This window comes from Dendrobates tinctorius, unplaced genomic scaffold (genome assembly GCF_039654945.1).
Source record: "Dendrobates tinctorius isolate UK_male_01 unplaced genomic scaffold, ASM3965494v1 ptg000015l, whole genome shotgun sequence".
Lineage (NCBI taxonomy): Eukaryota > Metazoa > Chordata > Amphibia > Anura > Dendrobatidae > Dendrobates > Dendrobates tinctorius.
This window is the reverse complement of record NW_027361683.1, coordinates 47,081,095-47,094,941: the sequence shown is the minus strand read 5'-3', so window position 1 is coordinate 47,094,941 and position 13,847 is coordinate 47,081,095. Positions and strand designations below refer to the sequence as shown.

The window sequence follows — 13,847 nt, the reverse complement described above, 5'->3', positions numbered from 1 at the left end:
TCAGCCATTGTTTCAAGGTAGCACAACATCATCAAATGTTAGTAGATATTGCAAATGTATGTGTATATGTACTGGAAATATACACAAATATAGCATCTGTATGTATATGTACTATACATAACAAGCACCAACATATCCAAAGAATATCCCTTTAAGGGACACAATACAGATCACCAAGTACCAGACCTCAGTAATCAAACTAGTATTAAACTTTTCTTGCAAAATACCTTAGAAGTGTCCTCTATAAAGTGTTGATACATATGGACAATAAAGATCTATCATCCAACATTAGGTTATAAACATCGCAATATTCCAACGTTTTAATACAGTCTTGTATGACAGACAGTTTTCAGATTTCTGAAATGTTTTTTCTTCAAGTGGCCAGCTTTGTTCCTCAGTTGATTATTGCTTCTTTTCTGAGAAATCGTTGGATATGTGCCACAAACCTGATGAACATAGTAGTACTGTTTTATCTTATGATTTGTCAAACATGCACTTCTTCTTTGTCTGGCTTCCATTTTATTTCTTTGAAATATGGCAAACGTAGCAGTCTTATGTTAATTTTAATGGACGAACACATGACGAAATCCATTGTCTTTTCTTATACTGTACAAGTCTTAAGCAATATGAGATATTATATAATCTCTCTCTTTTCCGATATGGAAAAAAATATACACTAGACTAAAAAGAAATGAGGGTCATTAGATCAAACGTCACTGCTAGACCCATAAAACTAGGCTTCTCTTTATTCAGAAAACCATGTAAGTTCAACATGTAGTTTTCAACTTTTGGAAGATTCATAGGTAGCAATATCAATAGTATACAGAGATTTAGTCCCCCAACTGTAACAGATATCTGGAGTCACTTTGGATCCATTTGTGGAAGGTTTGATTGTCAAATCTATTGGTAATTGTATTCAGTTCCAAGAACAATGGATCTGCGTAACATGACAGCCTAGTACTCAAGAGAACTTTTTTCAGAAGTAAGCAGGAATCCTTCCTGCTAAAATTCTGTCGTACTAGTAACCTGAGTAACTTCTGAGTTTAAATCTTCTCCTCTTCGGCCTCGGGATCCTCTCCATCGACCGTCCATGTCTAGTCATACCGGCTTGTCTGGTGCATGTGACTGAGCACAGGTAGACACTTGATCACGGGTGGTGTTACGGGCTCGGCTGAAGCTGCTCTGCTCAGAATGGGATCGGAAGGGAAGGCAGAATTCTCTGAAGCATCTCTTAAAATTTTCATCTAAGAAGGCATAGAGAACTGGATTCAAACTACTATTGGTATATCCCAAGGCAATACAAAAATGCCAGCTGGCTATCACATAGGGGTTCTTTTTGTCAATTTCCACCATGGTCCACACAATTACAAATATGTGGATGGGTGTCCAGCAGATGATAAATGCAGCCACCACAACTAAAACCATACGAGTTATGCGTCTAAGGTTACGGTCTTTCTCTCTTGAGCCAGACAGAAGGCGAACACTACGAAGTCGAAGAATCATCAAACCATAGCATACTGTGATCACCATGACTGGTACCACAAAAGCAAAAATGAAGACACAGATTTTAGTAACAGTGTCCCAATACCAGTCTGGGCGAGGAAACTGAAGAGTACAAAAAACTGCGCCAGCTGTAAAGAGTAAGAAAAACAATATTAATGCATTAATAGTAGTGGTACATTGTACCAATTCTAGAAAAAACAATGCTATAAAAATGTTCCCAGCCTCCTTCAAAATATCTCCTATTATTGCACATGGTATTGGTTCTTTATAAAAGAATATACATAAACACATAATGCAGTGTCTGAATGATTATTACAAAGGTTACAAAGGTACAAAATATCAGTATCACTCAGGGGAAAAAGTAACTGCTCACTAAAATGTAATGGTTACACTAACTTTAATAGCAGCAATTCCAAAATAATTGTCCTTCATATATTACTAGCTGAAGAGCCCGGCGCTGCCTGGGCATAGTAACTAACTATGGTTAGTTATAACAAATTATAATGATTATATATATATATATATATGTATGAAGCTGAGTGTATAGCTCCGCCCACTCTGCATAGCCACATTCACTATAATATCCCACATCATCCCGTCAGCCAGAGCTACCGGACTACTACCCCTAATATCCCACATCGTCCCGTCAGCCAGAACCACCGGACAACTACCCCTAATATCCCACATCATCCCGTCAAAGCCACCGGACTACTACCCCTAATATCCCACATCATCCCATCAGCCAGAGCCACTGGACTACTACCACTAATATCTCACATCATGCCGTCAGCCAGAGCCACCGGACTACTACCCCTAATATCCCACATCATCTTATCAGCCAGAGCCACCGGACTACTACCCCTAATATCCCACATCATCCCGTCAGCCAGAGCCACCGGACTACTACCCCTAATATCCCACATCATCCCGTCAGCCAGAGCAACTGGACTACTACCCCTAATATCCAACATCATCCCATCACAGCCGCCAGACAACTACCCGTAATATCCCACATCATCTCGTCAGCCAAAGCCACCAGACTACTACCTCTAATATCCCACATCATTCCATCAGCCAGAGCCACCAGACAACTACCCATAATATCCCAGATCGACCCATCAGCCTGGCGTCAGAACCAGAGCGCTGAGTGGATCTGCCCTAACTTCCATACCGGGGATCCCTTTAAGAGAGCCTGGGATCAGAACCAGAGCGTTGAGTGGATTTGCCCTGACTTCCATACCAATGATCCCTTTAATATAACCCTGGGGTCAGAATCAGAGCACTGAGGGATTTTCCCTAACTTCCATACAGGAGATCCCTTTAAGAATGCCTGGGGTCAGTACCAATGCGCAGAGTGGATTTGCCTTAACTTCCATACCAATGATCCCTTTAAGAGACCCTGGGGTCAGAACCACAGAGCTGAGTGGAATGGTCCTAACTTCCATACCGAGGATCCCTTTAAGAGAGGCCTGGGGTCAAAACCAAAGCGCTAGATGGATTTGCTCTGACTTCCATACCAATGTTCCCTTTAAGAGGGAAGATGTGTCTATAGAACAGAGGATGTGTGATGGGGATATGGGCAGGGAGGGGGGTCTTCATTTCTGTCATGTGCTCTCTGCTTCTTTCAGGTGGGCAGACAATGGCTGGGAGCTTATGTTCCCAGGGATACTCGATTTCTTCCACCATGTCAGTGTCTGCTGAGGTGTTGTCAAGTGGGAAAACTTGCTCATAGCAACCAATCACAGCTCAGCTTCTTTTAACCAGCTCTGGTGAAATGAGAGATGCTTAGTGATTGGTTGCAAAGAAAACAGTTGCTCATAGCAACCAATCACAGCTCAGCTTCTTTTGAATAGCTCTGATGAAATGAAAGATGCTTCGTGATTGGTTGGTGATACACACACACATTCAGTTTTCTATATAGCGATTTTCTATTATTAATGAATTTTAACTGTACCATGAAAGTAGGAGAGGAGATAAATATAGTCATTGTACTGCTTCTACAAAACAATATGCCAGAATTTAGGGCAATATCAGCAGCAATGAGAAATAACATTTTATAGAAATCTGAAAATCTGTAAATTGCTACTGATTTTCAAAGTTCTTGAACATTGGTGAACTGCAATAGTTTTCATCCCCACAGTGAAAAAACTTGGGAAAATGTTAAATACTTTCACAAATGACTAGCCTGACAGATTTACCGCAAGGTAATGGTAACAACTCACAATTTCTGTGACTACACAATAGAAAAACACACATATTTTGTGGTAGTCCAACATTTACAAAAAACTACATTGGGACACATGATGGAAAAGTCTGGTAATATTCAATGCACTCCTAGGACGCAGCAAACCCATTTAATAAAGATGGTGGCAAGTCAGGTGCAAAATACTGATGAGTAGAGTTGAGCGACTTTTGGTTTTTTATGGTCGAGTTTCGTTTCGTGAAACCCGACTTTTCCAAAAGTCGGGTCGAGCAAGATCGGCCGATTATAGGGAAAAGTTGGGGTCGTCCCGAAACACGAAACCCAATGTAAGTCAATGGGGAATAAAAGTCGGCAGTGAGAGGAGGACAGGAAACACACCTACAGTGCTCATTTGAATGCCAAAAGCATCAATTCTTCTTACTTAAGCTGGTCAACCTTAATTAACTTCATAATACAAGTTACGCACTGAAAAATGGGGGTTATTGGCTAAAGTTGTGGGGGGGTAGGGCTGGCTCCAGGTTTTCATGTGCCCTGGGCAAAAGAGCGCCCCTTTAACACATAATACCACAACTCATCATGATCCGATACGGCAGAGAAATAGCTGTATAGTACAATGAAAAATACTTCACTTTTTACATCTCATGACGAGGCCCATCTATTTCTCCATACAGAATCATTGGTCCCATATAATGTTTGAAACAGTATATGATGAGCTCCACATAATGCTACAGTATATGTTGGTCCCCATGGATGAAGCTCCACTGTCTTATGGGCCCAAATATGCTCCAAACATAATGGGCCCCATTTCTAATGCTCTAGTGTATAATGGGCCCTGTAAATGATGCTCCAGTGTCTGATGTCCACCTTTGGAATGTTCCAGTGTATGGTGGGCCCCATCTATCATTCTCCAGAGTATAGTGCTCCCCAAAAATTGCTGTCCCAACATTGAAAACAATGAAATAAGTCTCCTCGCTAGGGAATCCCTGTACTAGTCTGGACTCCTTGTCGTCCCCATCTTCCATCTCACTGCACAGTATTTCAACCTTGCAAGTGCTGTGATCCTGAGCAAGCAGGGGGGGCCCACTCGTTGGCGACGGCACTGGCACAGGGCCCCTGATAGTACGGTGGTGTGTCTGATGGCGGGTGGGCCGAACCTGCACTTTCATCTGCAGCTTCCTCTTTCTCACCGTGTAAGATGGAACTGTATATGGGAAGGGTAACCTGAGTTTCATCAGGGTCAGATTCAGGCCGGGTAGCGTACGAGGGGAATGTAGTGGTCTGGGTCAATGTACCAGCAGATTCATCGAGCAGTGGCTGGGCATCAGTGCACTTGTGTCGCCCCCAGGAGTACGGTCGCCACAGTGGCATTACCTTCCTCCTAGGGAGTGTGATGTCATGCTTGGGAGCAACGAACGATCTCTCTAGCAGGTTAACTGATTGGGCGGCGTTATTCCCACGAGTCATGACCCTCCAAACAGCGTTCATGAAGGCAAAGTGTTTGTTTTACGTGGGCAGTATGGTTGCAAAGCTGAACCTTAAAGGAATGTCCAGAAGGGCACCACCAGGAGTGGAGCCTATGGCATAATTTGACTCAACACGGGCAACCTCAACCATGCCAGCTACAGAACAGATGCACACATTGCAAGCTTAATTCCGTTAACGAACGAGACTCCGTCATGCCCCGCGGTCCGAGTCCGGCTTACTAGAGGGACACGTGAGGCTCTGGCACATGAGATTGGCCAATAACTGGTGTGTCATGCCCTTACATGTCCGTGGCTGCATGTGTGCTACACTGAAAAGGCCAGCATTTGTCGCTTACAGGTGCAGATAACCCGCTGAACAACGTTAGTGATGGGGATCACTGATTACAATTATTACTCGCGAACAATGATTTCCCAGTAAGTGCAGGTCAACCGCAGTTCCAGAATTAGGCCTAACCGTCATTCCTGAAAAAAATGAAAAACTTACGTGTGCAAACCACAGGTGCTGTAGCTTGCTTAACAGCTCGCCAGCCGTTCTCACACCCAGCATTCAAAAGATATGTCTATACATCAGGAGGCAGGCTCAGACGGTGTTAGGCCCAGTATGGCTTGCACGTGATTGCACAAAGGTGAGAAAGGGTACCGTATCCCCGGATAACATGTATGGATAGCGTACACATTCAAAAGATATGTCTATACATCAGGAGGCAGGCTCAGACGGTGTAAGGCCCAGTATGGCTTGCAAGTGATTGCACAAAGGTGAGAAAGGGTACCGTATCCCCGGATAACATGTATGGATAGCGTACACATTCAAAAGATATGTCTATACATCAGGAGGCAGGCTCAGACGGTGTAAGGCCCAGTATGGCTTGCAAGTGATTGCACAAAGGTGAGAAAGGGTACCGTATCCCCGGATAACATGTATGGATAGCGTACACATTCAAAAGATATGTCTATACATGAGGAGGCAGGCTCAGATGGTGTAAGGCCCAGTATGGCTTGCAAGTGATTGCACAAAGGTGAGAAAGGGTACCGTATCCCCGGATAACATGTATGGATAGCGTACACATTCAAAAGATATGTCTATACATCAGGAGGCAGGCTCAGACGGTGTTAGGCCCAGTATGGCTTGCACGTGATTGCACAAAGGTGAGAAAGGGTACCGTATCCCCGGATAACATGTATGGATAGCGTACACATTCAAAAGATATGTCTATACATCAGGAGGCAGGCTCAGACGGTGTAAGGCCCAGCATGGCTTGCAAGTGATTGCACAAAGGTGAGAAAGGGTACCGTATCCCCGGATAACATGCATGGATAGCGTACACATTCAAAAGATATGTCTATACATCAGGAGGCAGGCTCAGACGGTGTTAGGCCCAGTATGGCTTGCACGTGATTGCACAAAGGTGAGAAAGGGTACCGTATCCCCGGATAACATGTATGGATAGCGTACACATTCAAAAGATATGTCTATACATCAGGAGGCAGGCTCAGACAGTGTTAGGCCCAGTATGGCTTGCACGTGATTGCACAAAGGTGACAAAGGGTACCGTATCCCCGGATAACATGTATGGATAGTGTACACATTCAAAAGATATGTCTATACATCAGGAGGCAGGCTCAGACGGTGTAAGGCCCAGTATGGCTTGCAAGTGATTGCACAAAGGTGAGAAAGGGTACCGTATCCCCGGATAACATGTATGGATAGCGTACACATTCAAAAGATATGTCTATACATCAGGAGGCAGGCTCAGACGGTGTAAGGCCCAGTATGGCTTGCAAGTGATTGCACAAAGGTGAGAAAGGGTACCGTATCCCCGGATAACATGTATGGATAGCGTACACATTCAAAAGATATGTCTATACATCAGGAGGCAGGCTCAGACGGTGTAAGGCCCAGTATGGCTTGCAAGTGACTGCACAAAGGTGAGAAAGGGTACCATATCCCCGGATAACATGTATGGATAGCGTACACATTCAAAAGATATGTCTATACATCAGGAGGCAGGCTCAGACGGTGTTAGGCCCAGTATGGCTTGCACGTGATTGCACAAAGGTGAGAAAGGGTACGGTATCCCCGGATAACATGTATGGATAGCGTACACATTCAAAAGATATGTCTATACATCAGGAGGCAGGCTCAGACGGTGTAAGGCCCAGTATGGCTTGCAAGTGATTGCACAAAGGTGAGAAAGGGTACCGTATCCCCGGATAACATGTATGGATAGCGTACACATTCAAAAGATATGTCTATACATCAGGAGGCAGGCTCAGACGGTGTAAGGCCCAGTATGGCTTGCAAGTGATTGCACAAAGGTGAGAAAGGGTACCGTATCCCCGGATAACATGTATGGATAGCGTACACATTCAAAAGATATGTCTATACATCAGGAGGCAAGCTCAGACAGTGTAAGGCCCAGTATGGCTTGCAAGTGACTGCACAAAGGTGAGAAAGGGTACCATATCCCCGGATAACATGTATGGATATCGTACACATTCAAAAGATATGTCTATACATCAGGAGGCAGGCTCAGACGGTGTTAGGCCCAGTATGGCTTGCACGTGATTGCACAAAGGTGAGAAAGGGTACGGTATCCCCGGATAACATGTATGGATAGCGTACACATTCAAAAGATATGTCTATACATCAGGAGGCAGGCTCAGACGGTGTAAGGCCCAGTATGGCTTGCAAGTGATTGCACAAAGGTGAGAAAGGGTACCGTATCCCCGGATAACATGTATGGATAGCGTACACATTCAAAAGATATGTCTATACATCAGGAGGCAGGCTCAGACAGTGTCAGGCACAGTATGGATTTGACGGCCCAGACTACACAGCGGAGGAGCAGGGAGAGGTAAAGATTGCAAATGCTGGGGCCCTGCCCAAGCAAGGGGGGCCCACTCGTGGGCGTCAGTACTGGCACTGGGCCCCTCATAGTACGGTGGTGTGTCTGACGGCGGGTGTGCACCACCACCGTCAGAGACACTTGATTGCACTATGAGGGACCCTGTGCCAGTGCCCGCGCCCAAGAGTCACCCTACCCACCTGTCCAGGGCAACGGCACTCGCACGGTGTCGTGCGCTAGGTGGTGACCCCTGCCATGGGGGGGGAGGCAGCATAGTTAGGGAGTTTTAGAAAGTGGCATATGTTGATGTTGGACATTCAGCTGATGCAAAAGGCGAAATAGTTCAAGTCCCAGGAAGAGGTGGACCAAAGCAAGCCATTTTTCTGTCACCCTATGTGTCATCAGGGGAAGGTGGGACAAAATCCTTGGAAACCCATGCATGGTTCATTTTAATGAAGGTTAGATCATCCACATTTTGGGTTGACAGATGGGTCCTTTTTTCTGTCAGGATTGATACAGCTGCACTGAAGACTCTTTCCGATAGCACACTTGCAGCTGGGCAAGCGAGCTCCTGTAAGGCATATTGTGCCAATTCAGGCCAGGTGTCCAGTTTAGCAGCCCAATAGTCAAAGGGGAATGACCTGTGTGGGAGAACATCGATATGGGAGGAAAAGTAGTTTGCAACCATAGTTGACAACTGCTGTCTCCTGTCACTTTCCATCGATGCTGTATTACCAGTTGTGTGAGCGGTACTTGAAAAATCAGTCCACAACATTGTCATGAAACCCCTGTCTCCAACGCCACTTCTGCTGTGTGCACCATGAACACCTCTGCCAAGCTGCCCCTGGCCGTACGGCTCGTGTGAGAACCATCACCGCTGCTGTGTGCTGGGAATACCTCAAGCAACCGATTTACCAGAGTTGCTTGTTTATTAGCCAATATTAGGTCAAGGTTCTCCTGTGGCATGATGTTTTGTAATTTGCCTTTATAGCGTGGATCCAGGATGCTGGCCAACCAGTAGTCGTCATCGTTCATCATTTTGGCAATGCGGGGGTCCCTTTTTAGGATCCGCAAGGCATAATCTGACATGTGGGCCAATGTTCCCGGTGTCAATGATGCACTGCGAGTGCTGGTTGGAGGAGCACTTTCTGGCATATCCACATCCCTCCAGTCACGCACAAACCCTGTACCAGACCTTGCCACGCCAACATTTTCACTTGCCCCACGAGATGCATCCTCCTCCCCTAAGTAATCATCCCCATCATCATCCTCCTCCTCCTCTTCTTCCTCCAACTCGTCCAGGAGAGGTCCCTGAGCAGACAATGGCTGAATGTCATCAAGGATTCCCTCCACCTCTTCCTCCTCGTCAACATTGGCTGCAGACGCCTGCTCCTTAAGGTGCGTCAAAGTTTGCATGAGCAGACGCATAAGTGGGATGCTCATGCTTAGGATGGCGTCGTCTGCGCTTACCAGCCGTGTGCATTCCTCAAAACACTGAAGGACTTTACAGAGGTCTTTCAGCTTCGACCACTGCACACCTGTCAACTCCATGTCTGCTCTCAAAGTGCCTGGCCGTGTATCCTCCCACAAATGCATTATGGCCTGCCTCTGCTCGCACAGCCGCTCAACCATGTGCAGGGTGGAGGTCCACCTTGTTGCAATGTCGATAATGAGGCGGTGGTTGGGAAGGTGGAGCAATCGCTGCAGCTTCTGCATACGAACGGAGTGTACAGGCGACCGGCGGATGTGCGCGCACAGTCTTCGCACCTTACGGAGCAGGGCTGTTAACTCCGGATAATTTTTGAGGAAGCACTGCACCACCAGGTTCAAGGTGTGAGCCAAGCAAGGTATGTGGCTGAGTTTTGAAAGGGCTGTGACTGCCACAAAATTACGGCCGTTATCACTAACTACCTTGCCTGCCTCAAGATGTACACTGCCCAGCCATGACTCAGTTTGTCGCTTCAAGTACTCGGCCAGCACCTCGGCGGTGTGTCTGTCGCCCAAACACATCATCTGCAACACAGCATGCGGGCGCTTTCCACTAGCTGCTCGATAGGGGGACACCTCGTGTGCAACAGTGGCAGCTGCAGATGGAGTGCTCGTATGACTGCGCTCTGTGGACGAGCTTTCGCTTCTGGAGGAGGAGGAGGAGGAGGAGGAGGAGGGTGGAACGCCTACAGCCAACTGTTTCCTATGCCGTGGGCTAGGCAGCACTGTCCCACCACCGCTGTCCCCTGTGGACCCTGCATCCACCACATTAACCCAGTGCGCAGTGATGGACACGTAACGGCCCTGGCCATGCCGACTGGACCATGCATCAGTTGTGAGGTGCACCTTTCCACTCACTGACTGCTTGAGTGCATGGACAATGCGGTCTTTCACATGATGGTGGAGGGCTGGGATGGCTTTGCGAGAGAAGAAGTGGCGACTGGGTAGGTCATAGCGTGGTACTGCATAGGCCATGAGATCGCGGAAAGCTGCGCTTTCCACCAACCGATAGGGCATCATCTCAAACGAGATTAGTTTGGCAATGTGGGCGTTCAAACCCAGTGTACGCGGATGAGAGACTAAGTACTTTCTTGACCTACTCATAGTGTCTGGGAGGGTGAGCTGGACTTGAGAGCTGCATATGGTGGAAGTAGCGGTGGACAGGGCGGACTGAGAGAGGGTTGATGATGGTGATGGAGTTGGTGTTCTTTCTGATGGCCTAGATTCAGTATTTCGTTGATATAACAGTGGGATTCCCTGACTGCTGTGGCCTTGCAATGACACCTCAACATTTGCTGCTGTGCTAACCGGTGGGCTTACAGTGGGGGAAACAATGTAGCATTGCTGACTACCTTCTTTGTGATCAGTTGCACATGTGGCACTTGAGGTTTGGTGTTGTGTCCACGCTTGCAAGTGCATGCTGGTTAAATGTCTAAGCATGCAACTGGTATTCAAATTTTTCAGATTTTTCCCTCGGCTAAAGGTCTTTGCGCACTTCTTAGAGATAACCTTGGCCTGATCATGAGGATTTTGTTCAAAAAAGTGCCACACTGCACTCTTCCTACTTTGGCAGACATTTTGCGGCCTAGCACGCTGTGATGTTTTGACCCTCTGGACAAGCTGCCAGCAACTCTTTTGATTTTTGGAACCTGTTTTTGGAGTGCTCCGGGCCTGCCAGATAACAGCTGTTGCGATGTTGATGTCTGCTGTGGATGCTCCTCATCTGAGCTATTGGAAGCAGCACCCTCTTCCCCCAATGGATGCCAATCTGGGTCAACAACTGGGTCATCCATCACCTCCTCTTCAATGTCATGGGCACCTTCCTCTTTGTCACCGTGTATGGTGGTATAGTGTGCGGGAAGGGGCACCTGAGTCTCATCAGGGTCAGAATCTGGCTCTGTACACTGCGAGGACAATGTAGTGCTCTGAGTGAATGTACCAGCAGAATCATCTATCAGCGGCTGTGCATCAGTGCACTCCATGTCAGATTCATCTTGGCCTGGGTAATTCACCATTTCACTTGATAATCCAGGCATGGTATGTGAAAACAGCTCCATGGAGTAATCAGTAGTATGGCCTGTGTCATCCTTCAATCTTGGTTGTGGTGAAGGACACAAGGAAAGGTGTGGTTCATGAACATGAGCCTCCAATGACGACTCAGTGCTTTTACTTTTTACAACTTCAGAAGAGGAGGCGATAGAGCTGGAGGCTGAGTCAGCAATTTAAGACAAAACTTTTTCCTGATGCTCTGGCGTTAAAAGCGGTTTGCCAACTCCTAGAAAACTAAGCAATCGAAGCCTTATGGAGCCAGACGATGACGCAGGCTCAACACCTCCTGCATTCAGTCCTATTTTGCTTTTGCCACTACCATCAGATCCACCACCAACACCATCATTACCAGCTGCCAACCCCCGCCCAATTCCACGGCCTCTTCCACCAGCCTTCCTCATTTTTGGTAGAAATGTAGACAAAATCCTACAAACTATATAGTAATGTAAAACAAGGTACAAGGTGTCTATAGGACAGGGGAGATTTAGATTTTCTGCAGACACTTGTGGACACTGGACACTTGGATTGTGTGAGGCCCACTGAATATCACAGCGCTATGTCACAGGCTCGATGGCACAGGTATGAAAAAAGTGACTACAGGATAAGGGAGATTTTGAATTTCTGCAGACACTTGTGGACACTGGACTCTTGCATTGTGTGAGGCCCACTGAATATCACAGGGCTATGTCACAGGCTCGATGCAGCAGGTGTGAAAAAAGTGACTATAGGATAAGGGAGATTTTGAATTTCTGCAGACACTTGTGGACACTGGACACTTGGATTGTGTGAGGCCCACTGAATATCACAGTGCTATGTCACAGGCTCGATGGCACAGGTGTGAAAAAAGTGACTACAGGATAAGGGAGATTTTGAATTTCTGCAGACACTTGTGGACACTGGACACTTGGATTGTGTGAGGCCCACTGAATATCACAGTGCTATGTCACAGGCTCGATGGCACAGGTGTGAAAAAAGTGACTACAGGTTAAGGGAGATTTTGAATTTCTGGGAGATTTTGAATTTCTGCAGACACTTGTGGACACTGGACACTTGGATTGTGTGAGGCCCACTGAATATCACAGCGCTATGTCACAGGCTCGATGGCACAGGTGTGAAAAAAGTGACTACAGGATAAGGGAGATTTAGATTTTCTGCAGACACTTGTGGACAATGGTCACTTGGATTGTGTGAGGCCCACTGAATATCACAGCGCTATGTCACAGGCTCGATGGCACAGGTGTGAAAAAAGTGACTACAGGATAAGGGAGATTTTGAATTTCTGCAGACACTTGTGGACACTGGACACTTGGATTGTGTGAGGCCCACTGAATATCACAGTGCTTTGTCACAGGCTCGATGGCACAGGTGTGAAAAAAGTGACTACAGGATAAGGCAGATTTTGAATTTCTGCAGACACTTGTGGACACTGGACACTTGGATTGTGTGAGGCCCACTGAATATCACAGTGCTATGTCACAGGCTCGATGGCACAGGTGTGAAAAAAGTGACTACAGGATAAGGGAGATTTTGAATTTCTGCAGACACTTGTGGACACTGGACACTTGGATTGTGTGAGGCCCACTGAATATCACAGTGCTATGTCACAGGCTCGATGGCACAGGTGTGAAAAAAGTGACTACAGGATAAGGGAGATTTTGAATTTCTGGGAGATTTTGAATTTCTGCAGACACTTGTGGACACTGGACACTTGGATTGTGTGAGGCCCACTGAATATCACAGCGCTATGTCATAGGCTCGATGGCACAGGTGTGAAAAAAGTGACTACAGGATAAGGGAGATTTTGAATTTCTGCAGACACTTGTGGACACTGGACACTTGGATTGTGTGAGGCCCACTGAATATCACAGTGCTATGTCACAGGCTCGATGGCACAGGTGTGAAAAAAGTGACTACAGGATAAGGGAGATTTTGAATTTCTGGGAGATTTTGAATTTCTGCAGACACTTGTGGACACTGGACACTTGGATTGTGTGAGGCCCACTGAATATCACAGCGCTATGTCACAGGCTTGATGGCACAGGTGTGAAAAAAGTGACTACAGGATAAGGGAGATTTTGAATTTCTGCAGACACTTGTGGACACTGGACACTTGGATTGTGTGAGGCTCACTGAATATCACAGTGCTATGTCACAGGCTCGATGGCACAGGTGTGAAAAAAGTGACTACAGGATAATGGAGATTTTGAATTTCTGCAGACACTTGTGGACACTGGACACTTGGATTGTGTGAGGCCCACTGAATATCACAGTGCT

General features: G+C 46.5%; 1 protein-coding gene across 1 annotated transcript in view; it reads right to left on the bottom strand.

The window, feature by feature from the left end:
• Positions 1-271: 271 nt before the first annotated feature.
• The window catches only part of OPRD1 (opioid receptor delta 1), an 80,980-nt gene continuing 67,404 nt past the window's right edge, over positions 272-13,847 (bottom strand). The window contains exon 4 of the mRNA XM_073564151.1: positions 272-1,631. Within this exon, the coding sequence (XP_073420252.1) occupies positions 1,099-1,631 (533 nt within the window). The 3' untranslated portion in view covers positions 272-1,098. The remainder of the gene's footprint in view (positions 1,632-13,847) is intronic.